Raw genomic sequence first — 17173 nt, 5'->3', positions numbered from 1 at the left:
CAAAAGTGTGAATAACTTTGCACATTACTATTACTGATTATTTAATCTCTTCACTTTATTTTCAACAGATTCAAATCTATCTATCCCTGCACCAAAAAGAATGTCTAAGGCAGAGAAAGACAAATGGCACATGATCTCACTTATAAGAACAATCTAATGAATAAAATAAATGAATGAACAAAATAGAACCAGAGGCATAGAATCACAATAGGCTGACAGCAGTAAGAGAGGAGAGGGGAGAGGGGACTGTTTGAAAGAAGGTGAAGGGATTTGTCAAGGAACATATATGAAGGACCCATGGACATGGACAATGGGGTGGGGACTGACTATGGAAGTAGGGGGCGGGCTGGGCGGAGGGATTGAAGGGGGAAATAATTGGAACCACTGTAAAACATAAAAATAAATACAAAATTTTTTTAAAGAATGACTAAACCAACTATTAAATACACATGTAATGAATATGATAACCAAAGTAATGTTAGCAGAATCCAAAATTTTAGAAAATTTTAGAAATCACTATTTAATGTTTAAGAGAAGTAGCTTTAGGACCAAAAAAAACAGTTATCCAACTTAATTAGAGAATAAGGTCTTCTAGTATAATTACCAAAACATTACTAATTATTGGAAGCCTTATAAAGACAGAATTTTGAGTGTGAACATATGTGCATTTTTCCAAGAGAGGGTATCCAATTGTCAAAGGGACTCACTACTTTAGGGAAGGTGCAAAAACACCATCTCTTCCCTATGTAATAGAAACTAGTCAATAGCTAGTTTTCTGTAACAGAAACTAGCCAACAGTAAGAAGCTTTATTTTTCTCCATAAAAGATCAAGCCCTCTTTAAAAACTCACAAGAAATAGCACATCAACAGGAAATCTTATGAGTCACAATGAGATGAACACTTACAATGATTAATGTTTTGTATGTAAGGTGAACACAGAACTGAATCTCTAACACTCAGTTTCTCTTCAAGGACACAGAAGAGGAAAAATGAAAACTTTGGACAATGATCTCAAACATTGCATACTTAATGTTTTTAGACAAAGATGATAAAATATAAAGCAGGAATTTACTTATCAATAGTATGCCAATTACGACTGACCCTGGAAATAATTCAGTTTATAAAACTATACCACTAACTCTAAATCATACAAGTCCAGTAAACCACCATTAGTTAAACAATATGAGAGTAACACCTGAAAACTGTATCTTTGTCAGAGAAGGGGGCTAAATTATCTTATCCTTTCTGAATTGTACAACTAAGCAGGGGAGGTCATTGACTTTTACCTGTAGTTAAATCCTGGAAACCAAAAATACAAAGGCTGACTGCCAGTATATTCACTCTACTACTAAAATCCCTAAGTTTCTAACTAGTGCCATTTTGGGATTCCCCAAGTTGCAGCCTCAGAATCTTCAGTGAACCAACGTCTAAGATTTAAGAACTCCAAGTGTGAAAACAGGTTAGGGCTCACTCACAGTAATTTCACCAAATAATCTAAATTCTTATTCCCAGAGTTGCCCTGGTACCAACTTAAACTTGAGAAGTTCAGCTGGAGCCACACATCTTTTGAAAAGTAGTGAATTTACAATTAGCTATATTTAAATTCCCACTATGGTCAGGATATACCAAAGACATGGCTATTTAAGATATTTTGGATTATTACAACAGATTTACCCAAATTTTCAAGTCTTTTCATTGTGAAGAAATCTAGTAACTTACCACAAATAAGGCTCCTCCAGCTCCATTTCGCACAGCTGTCTTATGCAAATTCCTTGTATGTCTTCCCTAAAATTTTAAGATAATTTAGTAAATCACAAGCCTTAAGAAATTTTTCCTATGGTAATACTTTAAGATTCATAACTAAAAACAACAGAATCAATTTATAGAAGTAAAAGATCTTAAGAGACATGGTCTACCAACCTACACCGCACCCATTTTATTTTAAGAGAGGTATAAAAAAATGGAGATCCAAAGGTAAGGTTACTAACTTGCCTAAGGTCACATATAAGAGTAAGTGGAAGAACCAGGAAAAACCAGATCTTGAGTTCTGTATTCTTTCTACAACACTCCACTGGAATACATTTGTAAGAGTTAACATATCATTAACTCACTGGCTTTTCACTTTTGTCTGAATCAAGTTGGATGCCAGCTTTCATTTAGTGTGGACATCCATAAACATGTTTTCATTTTGTACAAATGAGTCACAGTCTACTTTATCTTCCTTTTTCTTTACTTAGTTCAGAAACTTCTGCCATACAAGCAGTTTCAGAAAGCTGCTTATGATGGATGCTATGCAGACCATACTCAATTGTTTTGGAAGAAATCCATTTGATCACTCTCTCCATTGCATTTCATTCCTCTTTGCTCTGTTGCTCCTTCCATCATTTCTACCTTCTCCACTCCCCATCCCCACACAAAAGTAATTCAATTATTGTTCAGAAATCCTCTGATTTTGGAGGTGTATTAATAACAGATGGTAGAACACTGGATTAAACCAAGCGTGGAGAAGAGCTGGATTCAAAAAGAAGCCAAACATAACAGAAATAAAGTGATACAACACAATCATATATTTATCAGTTGCCTAGGTCTAAATAATATTTCAGCTAAAGAAGTAAGTTTACATAGAGCATTCGCTTTAACTAACAAAACAAGGCCCAGGCAAAGAATGGTAGATATAAAAAAATATGGGAGTAATAAGTATCAGCATTAGGATAATGTGGAAGGAGAGCATTCAATCGACTAGTGGTACACAGGGGGCTTCAACCATTTAGGTTTTGTTTCTCTCTTAGGCATCAAGTGAATACACAGTGTTCATTATATTTTTTGTGTCAGAGATATATGATAATTTTTTTAAAATGCAACACATATCAAGTGATGATATGACATTTTATGTTGTTATACTTTTATTCAATTTCTCCCAAATTGTTTCAGGGTTAATCTCTGAATTAATATAAGGTTATGCCTATATCCCTGATTTGCCTGTCCAGAACCTGTATAAAAATAAACATAAAACTAAGGCCATAATTCCCAAATAACATTATAATAACAACATCAGCATAAAGCTTTGAAAGATGAACAGAAACTAACATTTATAAGAGTTCCTACAACCACCTTATCTGAGAAGATATACATACACACATATTTTAAATCAAATAACAATTTCTACTGAGTAACAGTGAGTTACTTAACTAAATTATATGAGAAAACAGAGGATTTCATAATCAAGTAAGGAAGGATTAATTTAAGAGTAGGGAAAGTATCCAATCCTCTCTTTTCTTGTTCTAACCCAACATTTTCTGCTTACTTTGCTGGCTTTTTATGTGCTCCCTCAGGTTAGGTGTTTTCAGGACTGAGTTCTATTCTATGTTCTGTATTCTACAGTTCTTTGCCACTGATAGCTTATCTGTTTTCATCTATTAACTCTACACTGATGACTCCAGAATCTTAAACACATTTGATTACAAAAAGTCAACAGCTTGAGGTCATGAATACATATAAATTTGTGAAAAAAATGAGTAAATGTAAACAAAAATGTCACAAAATTCAAACAGTTAAACTTACCAGTAATTAAAAACATGCAACTTTAAATGAGTTAACATTTTCCAGCTATCAAATTAGCAAAGAGGTTTTTTAAAAGATAACATTCAGTTCTGTTGTGTATATGGAGAGGTGGGCAGGCTTATACATTAGGTAAAAATTGATCGTCTTTTAAGAAAGCAAATTGGCATCATGTACAGACAGACCAAAGAAAGTTTCTATCTTTTAACTTAATTTTACTTTTAGAAATTTATCCTAAAGAATAGTAGAAAAAAAGCCCTGACTGGTATGGCTTGGATGGCAGCCCATTGAACTCCTGGCCAGGGCACATACCTGGGTTGTGGGGCAGGTCCCAGTTGCATAGTTGGGGATGCCTGAGAGGCAACCAATCAATGTTTCTCTCCCTCTCTTTCTCCCCTCTTCCCCCCTTTCTAAAAATAATAAATAAAATCTTTAAAAAAAAGAAAATGAGTACAATGATTTATATAAAAATGCTTTCTCTAATGTCTGTTATAGCAAAATACACTTTATAGCAACTAAAAAGCCCAACATAGGGAAGTTTTAAATAAATATTGAGAATTCCAACAAAAATCTTATTTCCTAAAAATAATGACACAGAAAATTAATAACATTAAAAAACATTCATCAGGTACTGCCCTGGCTGGCGTGGCTCAGTGGATTGAGCGGTGGACTGTGAAGCAAAGGGTCCACAGTTCAATTACCAGAAGGGGCACATGCCTGGGTTTCAGGCCAGGTCCCCAGTAGGGGGTGCACAAGAGGCAACCACACATTGATGTTTTTCTCCCTTTCTTTCTGCATGCCTTTCCATCTCTAAAAATAAATAAATAAAATCTTTGAAAAAAAAAAACACTCATCAGGTACAAAACAAAACTTATCACCTCCACTGTTAATCCTATATCTCCTTCCAATTTCCCTGTGCACCAAATTAAATACAACCAATCTCAAAACAGCTTAAATATTTGATCCTTTCCTTACTATTCTGTCACATACTTTTATTTAAAATTTAAAAAAAAGAGCCTTGAAAATTGGTCTTTAGGCCTATGTAGTTACATATTGGAAAATTTACTGAGGCACACTCTGGCTGACCTGTAATTTAGTACATGCACATGACCTTACATACACAGACACTTCTACCCCCCAAAAAGTGTTTTAAAGTCCAAACTATTGAAGACAGACTACTATTGTTTGAGAACAGTTATGAAAAAGCATGTTATCGGGAAAAAAAACATGAGAGTTTCAGGTTAATTTTTTTGAAGATCTGTATATAGCCCATTACTATGCCACTAACATGTAACCTTGCACAAATCACAATTTTTTAAGCCTCAATTTCTACACCTGTAAAACTGGGATATTTACTTATTGGAGTGTTTTGAGGTTCAAATAACGAAGTTTCTCTTAAAGTACTATACAACCTGTTAAAGCATTACCCTATCTTCTTACCTGACATGTGGATAAAATATTTAAGAACTTAGAAGTGGAAGATTTAAACAACTGCATTTTTAAGAATTAAAACAATTTAAAAATCACACTTTATTCTAGATCAGTGAAATATGCCATTGGTACAGACATTTTAAAGAGGCTAATTCTTCCAACCCATGGACAAAGTATATGCTTCCATTTATTTGTATCTTCCTCCATTTCTTTCTTCAGTGTTCTATAGTTTTCCAAGTACAGGTCTTTCACCTCCTTGGTTAAATTTATTCCTAAGTACTTTATTTTTCTTGTTGCTATAGTAAACGGGATTTTTTTCCTAGTTTCTCTGATAGTTCATTGTTGGTGTACAAAAATGCCATCAATTTCTGAATAGTGACTTTATATCCCATTACTTTGCCAAATTCACTTATTAGGTCAAGTAGTGAAATAAGCCAGTCAGTGAAGACAAATACCATATAATCTCACTTATAAATCTAATGAGCAAAATAAACTAAAGAGCAAAATAGAACCAGAGACATGAAAACATGGAACAGACTGACAGAGGCCAGAGGGGATGGGGAAGGGGGTAATGGTGAAAAAAGGGGAGAGGGACTAGTCAAAGAACATGTATGAACAACCCATGGACATGGACAATAGTGTGGGGAGTGACCGTGGGAGTGAGGGTTGGGCTGGGTGCAGGAGGGCAATGGGGGAAAAATTGGGACAACTGAAATAGAATAACAATAAAAAAATAAATAAAACTTAAAAAAGAATAAATTACATCTGTTTGTAAAGCAACCACCCCCCCCCAAAAAAATCAGGCTTTCTTAATATATTCTAACAAAGAGTCATTCTCAACAGGCACAAAAAGAACAAATTACTGAGTTTCTTGCATTTGCACATTATTTTTTTTCCTTCCACCACTCAGACGAGGCTCTTTCCCTCTTACCCTCTCAAAAGAGAGAGAAGAACAATGCACATTATTTTTTTGTTATTTATACTCACATAAGACTGATTTTTCTCACAAAAGTATATTTTAAATAGTTGAAAAATACCATCTCCTTCCTCCCCACTGAGATTAACATACAAATTTCTTTTTTACTTAAAGTGGGAAAGGAAAAAGCAGTAATGTTGATAAGACAATTTTCCACAGGTCTCAGGTCTCTGCATATCTTCTGACCAGGGACACTAAACACTAACAGTTTTTGTTTCAGACTATCATTTCAAGGGTTTTTGTAGAGAATGTCTCCCTCTGGGGCAAAGGTTACAGCTGTGGTTGGACTCCTCAGTGGAAACATAACATTCATCTGGGCTGCTCCATGTCACTCGCATGGGATTTGAAGGTAAAGGGGAACCAACATGAACATGAAGCTCATGCTGCCTCTGAGTAATAAAGTCCTGTGTCTCTGACCCAAGAGTCTCAGCCAGCAACCACAAAACTGAGGCACATTAACTTGTCTGCTTGCAAGTAGAGTAAAATCTCAGAGCCTTGACAGTTCTTGACAAGAAGGTCAAATCTACAAACACCCCAGTCTCCATGTTGTGATTTTTCAAAATATAGAAAATAATTATAATATAAAGAATAGTATATAAAGAATAAAGGAATAAATAATATGAATATAGAAATATTATAAAAGAAAACAGTAGCTATCTCAGGAGAGGGGGACCAAGGATCTAGAGTGGGAGGGACATCTACTCAGAACATATGCAACATACATTAATAAATTTACCTTTATCTTATTCTTTACTCGTAATATATAACATATATTTTATATTTACTATAATATATATCCTTGCATACTGTTTGAATAATTTGCCATGTATGTGTATCACATTTCAATTTTTAAAATAAAAATCCTTGGTTCTCTTCCTCTCTTACTATCACCACTCTATTTCGGACACTCTATTATTTCAGGTCTGTGTATTACTCTAACAGTTTTCTAGCTAACCCTTCGCCAATCCAAATCATTCTGTCTAACGTCACCAAACTAATCTTTAAAATACTTTCCTGTTGATGGTGCATGTGATGTTGAAAAGGACCAATACCAAATAGAACTGTCAATCTCACTGTTTCTAAGAACTACATTTTCACATTCTAATACCTCAGAAATTGGTTTCCATCACTTATCTAAGATTCCATAAATAAAGACAATTCAGCACAGTGGTTAAAAAATGGCTCCAGAGCCACCTTCCTCATTTGTGAAATTGGAATAATAATAGTACATACTTCATAGGACTACTGTGAGGATTAAAAGAGAGAATCCATGTAAAGTGCTTAGTGATGCTACCTTGCAGATAGTATGTACTATATTAGCTATAATTACATGTTAGCTATTATTAACTATTAGAAGTACTATGTGTCAGGCACTAAGCTTTATATATACTATTTAATCCTTATAACTTTCATGAAATTATATCTAGAAGATAGAAATTCAAACAGATTATGAACACTTATAAAGGTCACATCACTAATTAGTGCCAGAACTCATCTTAGATCTTAGTAGTACTAACAAAAAAGGCCATGACCTTATTATTAGCCCCTTGAGTGTAATTTGATGTTGTCAGAGCTTTAAAACAGCAATTTTCAACTGGTGTGCTGTAAGAATTTTTAAAACATGTAATACCTATTTATTTAGTCAGGGACACTGAGCTCTTTTCCTTCAGATTGTCATATTTTTAAAGAAATGACAACAGTCAACACAACAATAGCCACTCAGTATGAATGCCCTGTCTTAAGCCATTAATATATAGGTCATATAACAGAGCTGCATCTTATTGGTCATGTTGAATAAGGTTGCAACTGATTGGTTAATTCTTGGTACCAGAAATCCTTTATTACAACCATAGGCACTTGATTTTCTAAAAAGTCACTTTGGCGCTGGCTGGTGTGGTTCAGTGTATTGAAGGCCAGCCTGTGAAATAAAGAAATCGCCAGTTTGATTTCAGGTCAGGGCACATGCCTGGGTTGAAGGTTGGGGGTGTGCAAGAGGCAACCACACACTGATGTTTCTCTCCCTCTCTTTCTCCCTCCCTCCTCCTGTCTAAAAATAAAATCTTTCCTTAAAAAAGTCACTTTGGAGCAAAAATGGTAGATAATTACTATTTTTTTGGTAAATCAATAAAATTTATAACTATTTTTTGTCAGATCAGCAAAAAATGTATTTTTTGGTGTGCTACAGTATTCTGGTAATTAGTTTATGTGTGCCACAAGAAGAAAAAGGTTAAAAATCACTGCTTTAGAAGGACAGAATAGGTCTAGGAAACCAATGAGTTTAATTAAGAAAACCAGACATACATATATAGGCAAACAGATTAGAAAATGAAAAACCCTTCCTCCTTTGGTTTACTATGTTCCTATTTAGACAGAGAAGGATGCATGTATATGCTATATATAAATCAAGCTATTTACTGTTTTTTATTTTTTTAATATACAGTAAATGCCACTCTTCTGTTCCTATAGAAAATCTAAATATATATACACTGCTTAGCATTTCAGCAACTGAATTTCAATGACTGAAGTTGACTTCTTCAAAATAACAAAAAAAGGGCTCAAATAATTTGCTTATACAGGGCCCAGCAGAAGTAATGCCTGCTTGAGTGTGGTTGGCAGGGTAATAATATGGGTGTAATAATTTAGTTTTAATTTGAACATTTCATCTAAAATGTCATATGTTGTGCTTGACTGTGATATTTTTGTTACAGAATTACATGCTTGTGATTTTATAATAAGATTTTATAATAAAGAGGGGCATTATTTGTGCCACTGTACAGCAAAAGAAGCAATCGGAATGAGAGTAAACTGATAAAATATTAGCCCTCATTTTTAACAAGTTAGCACATGACTATTTCAAAGTTTCCTGTTTTGGATTATTTTTAGGAACTTCATCTACTTTATATCCATTATAATAACCGTGTCAGACATTTTCAATAAAGAAATAAGATATTACACTTCCAGTCAAGATGGAGGCATATGTAAATGCACCTCAGCAAAAATTACAACTAGACTACAAAACAAATTATCACCCAGAACTGTCAAAAAATCGACTTGTATGGAAGTTCAAAACCAAGGATTTAAAGAAGCCACATTCATCTAGACGAGTAGAAGGGGTGGAGAGGTGAAAGGCATGGAGAGACAGAGGCATGGAGACGTGGAGAGGCACAGAGACAGAGAAATGGCAGTCCCACATCCCTGTGTGGTAGATAAAAATTGGGAAGGATACCTTGGGAATGAGGGATCCCAGCCCCAGATGAGACCACCCAGCCCAGGGTTCCTGCACCAAAAAGATAAATCCCCATATGTTCTGGCTATAAAAACCAGCAGGGATTAGGGTGGCAGAAGAAATTGTGGGATTCTCAGGAGACTCCTACTAAAGGGTCCACAACGGACTTAGGTCTTTGGCAGACTCAGCCCTTCTAGGATATTCAGCACCAGGGCAATAGCTGGAAGAGCACTAGGATCATATGCGGAGAAATCAAGAAAAGAAAGAAAAAGAAGGAAAGGGGAAGGAAGGAAGGAGGGAAGGAGGGAAGGAAGGAAGGAAGGAAGGAAGGAAGGAAGGAAGGAAGGGAGGGAGGGAGGGAGGGAGGGAGGGAGGAAGGATCTGTCTACAGGGAACCAATAGTGGACAGTGGAGGGAATAAAGCTGAGAATCAAATCAGTAAGTTGAAACATAAGGAAGAAAGAAGTATTCAACCAGAACAGCAAGAAGAAAAAAGAATTAAAAAAAAAACAAAGATAGGCTAAGGAACCTCTGGGACATCTTCAAACATACCAACATCTGACTCGTAGGGGTGCCATAAGGAGAAAGGGAAAAGCAAGAAATTGAAACCTTATTGAAAAAATAACGGAAGAAAGCTTCCCTAATTTGGTGAAGGAAATAGAAATACAAGTCCAGGAAGCACAAACCAGACAGACACAAGAAGACCACACCAAGACACATCATAATTAAAATGCCAAAGATTAAAGATGAAGAGAGAATCTTAAAAGAAACAAGAGAAAAGCAAATAGTTACCCACAAAGCAGTTCCCATAAGACTATCAGTTGATTCCTCAAAAGACTGCAGGCTAGGAGGGACTGGCAAGAAGTATTCAAAGTGATGAAAAGTAAGGACCTAATACCTACATTACTCTACCCAGCAAAGCTATCATTTAGAATGGAAGGGCAGATAAAGTTCTTCCAGACAAGGTAAAACTAAAGGAGTTCACCATCACCAAACCCTTATTATACGAAATGTTAAAGGGAATTGCATAATAAAAAGACTATTATCAAAACAATGAACATTAAAATGGCAATAAATTCACAACTATCAACAACTGAATCTAAAAAACAAACTAAGCAAACTAGCAGAACTGGAACAGAATAATAGATATGGAGATCATGTTATCAGTTGGGAGGAGGAAGGGAGAGAATGGGGGAAACGGTGCAAGGATTAATAAGTACAAATTGGTAAATACAAAATAGATGGGGATGTTAAGAAGTATAGGAAATGGAGTAGCCAAAGAACTTATATGCATAACTCATGGACATGAACTAATGGGGGGGATGCTGGAGGGAATGGGGGTATGAGGTGGAGTGGTGCAAAGGGGAAAATATTGGAACTGTAACAGCATAATCAATAAAATATATTTTTAAAAAATAAAAAGAAAAGGAAAAAAGACAAAAAAGAAATGATATTAAGTTTGAGTTAACATCTTTATGCTACTTAATGATCCATTTGAATTCAGTTTCACTTTCGAATAAAGAGCCATTCCAGGAACATGAATAAAACAATTTAACTAGAAAAGGATAAAATCATGTTCTACTACTGACTACTATTTTTATCATAAATATTTTAATATCTTTATTTTACTATAACAGCACATTCAATTGATGTTAGTAAAGACTAGATCACTTTTCTGGGTTGCAAATCATGGTTCAGAACCTTAACTTACAAAGAAATTTCCCAAAATTTCTCCCAAGACACATATTTTTAATACCCTGATAAATTTATTAGCCATTTTAGATACGTAATTCCACAGTTTAATCCCAAGTGACTGCTTCTCTACAGAAAGAATTCATAGATTTGTCATCTACAAACAGGTAGGTTCTATACCGTTTTACCTCTGAAATTATCATGTAAGTTTGCCTACTATACTGATTCCCAAGGACACCTATTAAAACTCTTTTTTTCTATGCAGAGAAATGCTATGTGATGATTTATTTTGTTTCCTGTCTTTATATCGATTTGCTATTCATAACAATTTTTTTTAAATTATGCCTCAACTTGCTTAAAAAAGATGTAACAATATATTTCTTTCAACCCCATGGTAATTCAATATTAGATAGTCATTAGAGACCAGTGGCCTAAACCATGATCATGAAAAACATCCCAGGGTCCCCTTCTCTCTCTCACTTACACTCTCTCAATTTAGTCAGTCACCAAGTCTTACCCATTCTAACTAAACAATTTTTAAATTCTGTTTCTTCTACTACTTCATGTTTCTTGAGATTATCCCGAGTTCAAACACTTTTATTTCTCTCCTGTATTACTGCCATAACCTTCTAAATGGTCTCCTGCCTTCCAATCTCACCTTTTGCCACATTTCCAGAGATTTTTGGTAGCAGTGGTGGGCATCAATTTAATTATGCTACTCACCTACTTAAAATCATTCATTGACTACAGAATAAAATCTAAACTCTGTGGTATGAGATACAAGGCCTTTGTGACTTTGTCCAGCCTCATCTTCCACAATAGGTTATTCCTTGTCCATACTGCCATGCTCTTTAATGTCACTGTCCTTGTACATAAGAGCTTCCTATACCTCCTACATTAGGTCACCATATACCTCCCTCATCCATCATGACCAACGTTAACCTCCTCCTCTTACCCCTCTAAAGCCCCTGAACCACCATCTCTTTTCCCTAAGCAAAGTGAAATCACTTTATAGCACCTATTCAATTTAAATCTTCACCACACATACCAATCTTCCTCAGTAAACTTGAGCAATTTCAGAAAGGTAGGTTAAAAAGTTTTAAAAAACAGGACTTGCAAACAAACCCAATTTAGGCTCATGCTATGTAATTCTGGGCATATTTGCCTGGGTTATCTTTAGATGTCTCACCCGAAAATGGGATAACATCTAGCAAAGTATCCCACACATAAAGCCACTTTCCCTTTCCCTCCGTAAGGCAAAGCAAAAAGTGTATATAAACATGGTCCTCAATGTTTATTGAATGAAAGAAGTTTCCTACCACTGATTTATAACATGCTTCCTGACCCAATTCCAAAAATGTTAAGTCAAGGTTTCGCAATGGAAAACCAGACTGACATGGTCAATGAACCTATAATTTATTACACAATGTACTGGTCTGGTACTAAATAGTGCCCAAAGAGGAGATAAGTTCCACTGTTTATATCTTTGAAATGGAGACTGACTTCACACCTCGAATATAAAGATCTGAATTTGTAGTGTGCCAATAATGGCCTACCAAAACTCACTGAATAGACTTAAAAATTTATCCATTTTCTCTTTCCCCTAAACTGCTTAAGGCTGTAGCAGGCAGAATAATGATGCCCCAAAGATACCCATGTCCTAATTCTGGGAAGCTGTGAATATGTTAATATATACAGCAAAAGAGAAGTATGTTTGCAGATGGAATTAAGATTGCTAATCTTAATTAGGAGTTGACCTTAACATAGGGAGATTATTCTGGATTATCACAGCCCAAGGTAGTCTCAGGACCCTTAAAATCTGGAAGAGGGAACAAAGTCAGAGAAGGATATGTGACAAATGGTGGAAGCAAGGTCAGAGTGATGTGATGTGATGTGATGTGATGTGATGTGATGTGAAGTGCTGTGGGAGCCTGACACCCTTGCTGGCTTTGAAAAGAAGGAGGCCGTGATCCAACAAATACAGACAGCTTCTAGAAGCTGGAAAAGCCAAGAAACAGATTCTCCCCTACAGCCTCCAGAAATATAGCTTTGTCAACACCTTAACTTTAGACCAGTTGGACCTATAGCAGACTTTTAACCTACAGAATCATAAAACAGTAAATTTGTTTTATGTCACCAAACTTGTAATTTGTTACAGCAGTAATAGAAAACTAATACAACTGCCTTTTTTTTTTTTAATTTTGAGAAGTCCTTTAGTCTTTAAGGCAAAATGTAGATACCCTGGGACACTGCAAAGTCAGGTTTAAAAATTCCTAATGGAATGAGAGAAACATTTAAATATTTGAATGTTTCACTCAAAACTTGGAATTTAGAAAAAACAACGCTACCACAGAAGTTTCAACTTCTAGTATAGCTGATGGAGTAGATACTATCCATCTAAATCACTTATGTTATTTTAAAATCTGGAAAAAATATTTTAATAAATAAAAGAACAAAAAACTTTCTGAAGGCATTACAGAAAAACCAAATGCACGCAGGCACAGGAGGGGTGCCTATACTTAGAAGAAGCCAAAGAAGTATTTGGGAGGTTTTCTTCCCTTACATCTTTTAGCCCGAAGGCAGGCCCCAGTCAATCGGGTGCTGGGCAACTAAAACCCTAAGAGAAAACCTGCAACCTTAATGGCTTGAAGAACCACAGGTGAGTTTGGGACAACTGCACACATGGGAAAGTGGGAAATCCCAGAAAAGGAAGAGCAAGATAGGAGAAGCCCCAAATTCTGTGAATGACCCCAAACCCTGCATGCACATGAAGCAGACTCCAAGCAGTTCTGCTAAAAGAACTGAACCAATATTTGAGTTGCTTCCCACAAGGGAGTTGGGTAGCAGTTTGAGTTCAATTATGTTAACTGTCTACAACTCCTTGGAAGAACTAACAAAATCTAAAACTTCTAAAACATACCATTCACAACATCCAGGATATAACCCAAAATAACTCAACATACAAAACAAACAAAAACAACCCATTTCCAAGAAAAAGGACAATCAACAGGGATTACCAAACAATTTCAAAGCTGCTACAACCACACTTAAGGTCATATTAAGATATGACTTAAGGTCCTATCTTAAAGAAAAAATCATCAATGATTGAAATGATAAAGAGAAACTATAAAAATGAAACATAAAAATTTTAAAACTGAAAACACAATCCTTGAAAATGCCACCACAACCCTCTCATCCCTGCTAAACTAAGTAGTGGCTTAGAAGAGAGGAGGTAGCTGCACAGTGATGCCAACATTATAAAGTCAATGGCAGTTACTAAAGGAAAGAAGAAAGTCTCTTCTGACTACTGATCCATAATTCATAACTTTTAGGTAATTCTTGACAATCACTCAATAAGGTATTACAGCACTTTACAGAAAGAAAAATGAGGGTCAAAGAGATTAAGGAATATGCTCGAGGTCACACAATTTTTTCCAAACACTTCTAGATACAGTACTAAGTTCTTGATAATTTTTAAGCTACGATGAGCTCAAAAGCCTGTGGCTGAAGAAAATAACAGCTAGCTAATAAAGCAAAAATTGTAAGACAATAAGCAATTTCTTTGAAAATGTAAATGGTTTCTTTAAAGTTTTCTCCTTTAGGAAAGCAATTTTATTAGGGACCTCTTTATTCACACTTTTCCTGAGTTTTCCTAGGTCATCTGACACCCCACTATTTGTAAAAGTAGAGGAAGGGTCTAATTATGTAAGTTACAGAACATATAATGGAATGCTGTGCAGCAGCATTAAAAATGACAGTATAGAAATGTTTACTGATAAGGAAAGCTGATCAAAATGTACTATGGGGAAAAAAAGGCTACAAAACTGAAAAATATCATCTGATTTTTAAAAATTTTGTGAGGTCTGTTAATTGCACTTCAAAATGCTAAACATGTTGGTAATTTCCAAATTGATGAGACAATGGGTGATTTTCATTTTTTGAGTTTATTTTGTTGTTCTTAATGTTATGTTTTTCCTACAATATATTATTTGTGTAAAAGCTTGTAAATCACACCATCATGCTGTATACCTTAAAATTCTATAGTGATGTCAATTATTTCTCAATAAAATTGAAAATAAAAAAATTAAACATATTCATCAACTCAACAAATACTTATTGTGTATATATTCTATACCAGGTAATGATTGTTAAAAAAAAAAGAGAGTGAGAGAAAGTTGCAGAAACTTGATAAAAATGTTCTACTAACTGAGGTTATTGTTCTTTTTCACCATTAACATTACTTTTCAATTTATACCCTCTAACCTCCTTCCTCAAAAACAGAAGAAACTAAAATCTAAATAGATTTTACTCTAATTTTACCCTTTCTACTAGTAAACAAGGCCTGATCCTCATATGCCCTCACCTGTGGCTCTGCAAGAGCCTCTAATCTATTTAGTCTTCCTGCCTCTGGCTCCCATCAAACTAATCTTCCTTCAGTTCCATCCAGTGATCTACACAATACAGAAAACTGACCATGTCCCTCTGCTCCTCTAAAACCTCTCACTGACTCTCCACCACCTCTAAGGTAAAGTCAAATTTTTAGTATGGCATGCAACAGTTTCAAGATCTGGGCCCAGCCCACCTCTCTCATTTCATCTTGGAACTCTTTACCTGTAACAACAGAGTCCAGCAACACTGCTTGTGGCTTTTCATAGCAAGAACCTTTTCCTTGCCAACTATCAAGTCTTTTCTTATGTTATTTTTTTCCACCTATAATACCCTCTCCCCATCCATCTGACCCCATTCCCCAATCTGTTACTATTGCCTGCATGAAAAATCTCACACCATCTTCAGACCAAATTGGATGACCTTATTCATACCGCTAACACTGCTTTTACACTGTATATTGACCTTAATCTAAAGTTCCTTTTATACGAGACTATTAACTCCACAAGAACAGGGAATGTCTAAATCTGATTATGTAATATAAGAAATAACAATACCAACCTCATCAACAAGATTTAGAATTTAAATATTTAACACAATGCTTAGCACTTAGTCACCAAATGTTACCTATAGTTATTATCCACACTGTCATGTGGATACCTTGTACATGACCCATAGTAGAACCTCAAACGTTTATTAGAAGAGTAACCTGTGCAAAATGGAAATGTTCCCATTTTACAACTGAGGAAACTAAGTGAGAAAAATAACAGTCAAAGTCGAAAAGATAGAAAAGACAGTTAAGTCACCATCCAAACTCAGGTGTAATTCTGAAGCCCTGAACTTATTCTCTACTACTATGAACTATCTATAGCCCTTTCTCCTGAGAACTGACTCAACCTTTCTATTTTACTGCAAGGACAAAAAAGGCTTCTTTCTTTCCAGTGAATGCCCTGTTATACTCGTCATGTCTGTAATCTGCATTTTTAAGTCAACTTGAGTGTCTCAACCTGAGATTCAATTTCCTTGCCTTAATATGAGATGTACTTGGATCTCAAAAAAAAAACATTCAAACTCTAAAATCCTGCTGTGCAGTACTTGTGGTGCTGTTCTCTCACGTAGTTCGTTCGTTACGATTATTTACCGAACTTTTCTGATATGCAAGGCACAAATGCAGTAAATGAAACATTGCGGTCACCCTTTCCTTGGCCTAAGGAAACGCTCCTAAAATAATCAAGCCAGAGCCTACAATTGCAGAGCTCTCTCCAGAATGCTGCAATCTGTCAACAACAAGGTCAAGGGGGTTGACATGCAAGCTGCCTCCTTCGGGAGCAGGGCCAAAGGAAACAGATCTGGCCGATCCAGGCGCTAGAGTGAAACTGGATAAAACAGAAGAACAGCAAGATGCCCCTTCTTCCTCATCTCCGTGACAAAGTTAGGCGTAATCTCCCCAGCCCTATTGAGTAGGCCACGCACCCTCCGCAGTTAAATTTGCCGACCCTCCCTCAGAGGTCCTAGCTTGCGGTGGAGCTGCAGCAACCTCTCTCGGGAGAGGGCAAAGGCCGCAATGTCCTTGCCGCTGGAGGCCTGTCCAAAGCCCGGGGCTCTCGTGCGCTCACAATAAAAGGAGACAAGGAAAGAGGGAGAAGGGCGGCGGCAGCGCCGGGGCTCCTTCTGAGCCTCCTTACCCACTGGGCGGTGAGGCCAGCCGCCCGGGCCCGGAGTGCGGCAGAGAAGAACATGGTGGGAAAAACTGTTGGTATTTCCCGGCAGCGCCAGTCAAGGATCCCCAGAGCGCCCGGGACGCACGACGTGCGCGGCCCTGAGCCAGGCCCGATGCGTCAGAAGCCGCAAGCCGCTGCCTACGCAGAGGCAGCGGGGGCGCGCGAGAGTGCGCGGAGGACGCT

General features: G+C 36.4%; 1 protein-coding gene across 1 annotated transcript in view; it reads right to left on the bottom strand.

Annotated features, from left to right (window-relative positions):
• The window catches only part of NDUFV2 (NADH:ubiquinone oxidoreductase core subunit V2), a 32560-nt gene extending 15456 nt beyond the window's left edge, over window positions 1-17104 (bottom strand). Inside the window, exons 1-2 of the mRNA XM_028524699.2 lie at window positions 16955-17104; window positions 1720-1785 (exon numbers count right to left, since the gene is read on the bottom strand). Coding sequence (XP_028380500.1) covers window positions 1720-1785; window positions 16955-17008 — 120 coding nt within the window. The 5' untranslated portion in view covers window positions 17009-17104. The remainder of the gene's footprint in view (window positions 1-1719; window positions 1786-16954) is intronic.
• Between the last annotated feature and the right edge of the window lie 69 nt (window positions 17105-17173).

The sequence above is a fragment of the Phyllostomus discolor genome, chromosome 9 (assembly GCF_004126475.2).
Source record: "Phyllostomus discolor isolate MPI-MPIP mPhyDis1 chromosome 9, mPhyDis1.pri.v3, whole genome shotgun sequence".
NCBI lineage: Eukaryota > Metazoa > Chordata > Mammalia > Chiroptera > Phyllostomidae > Phyllostomus > Phyllostomus discolor.
The sequence above is the reverse complement of the archived record's forward strand: the minus strand, read 5'-3'. Positions and strand labels throughout refer to the sequence as shown.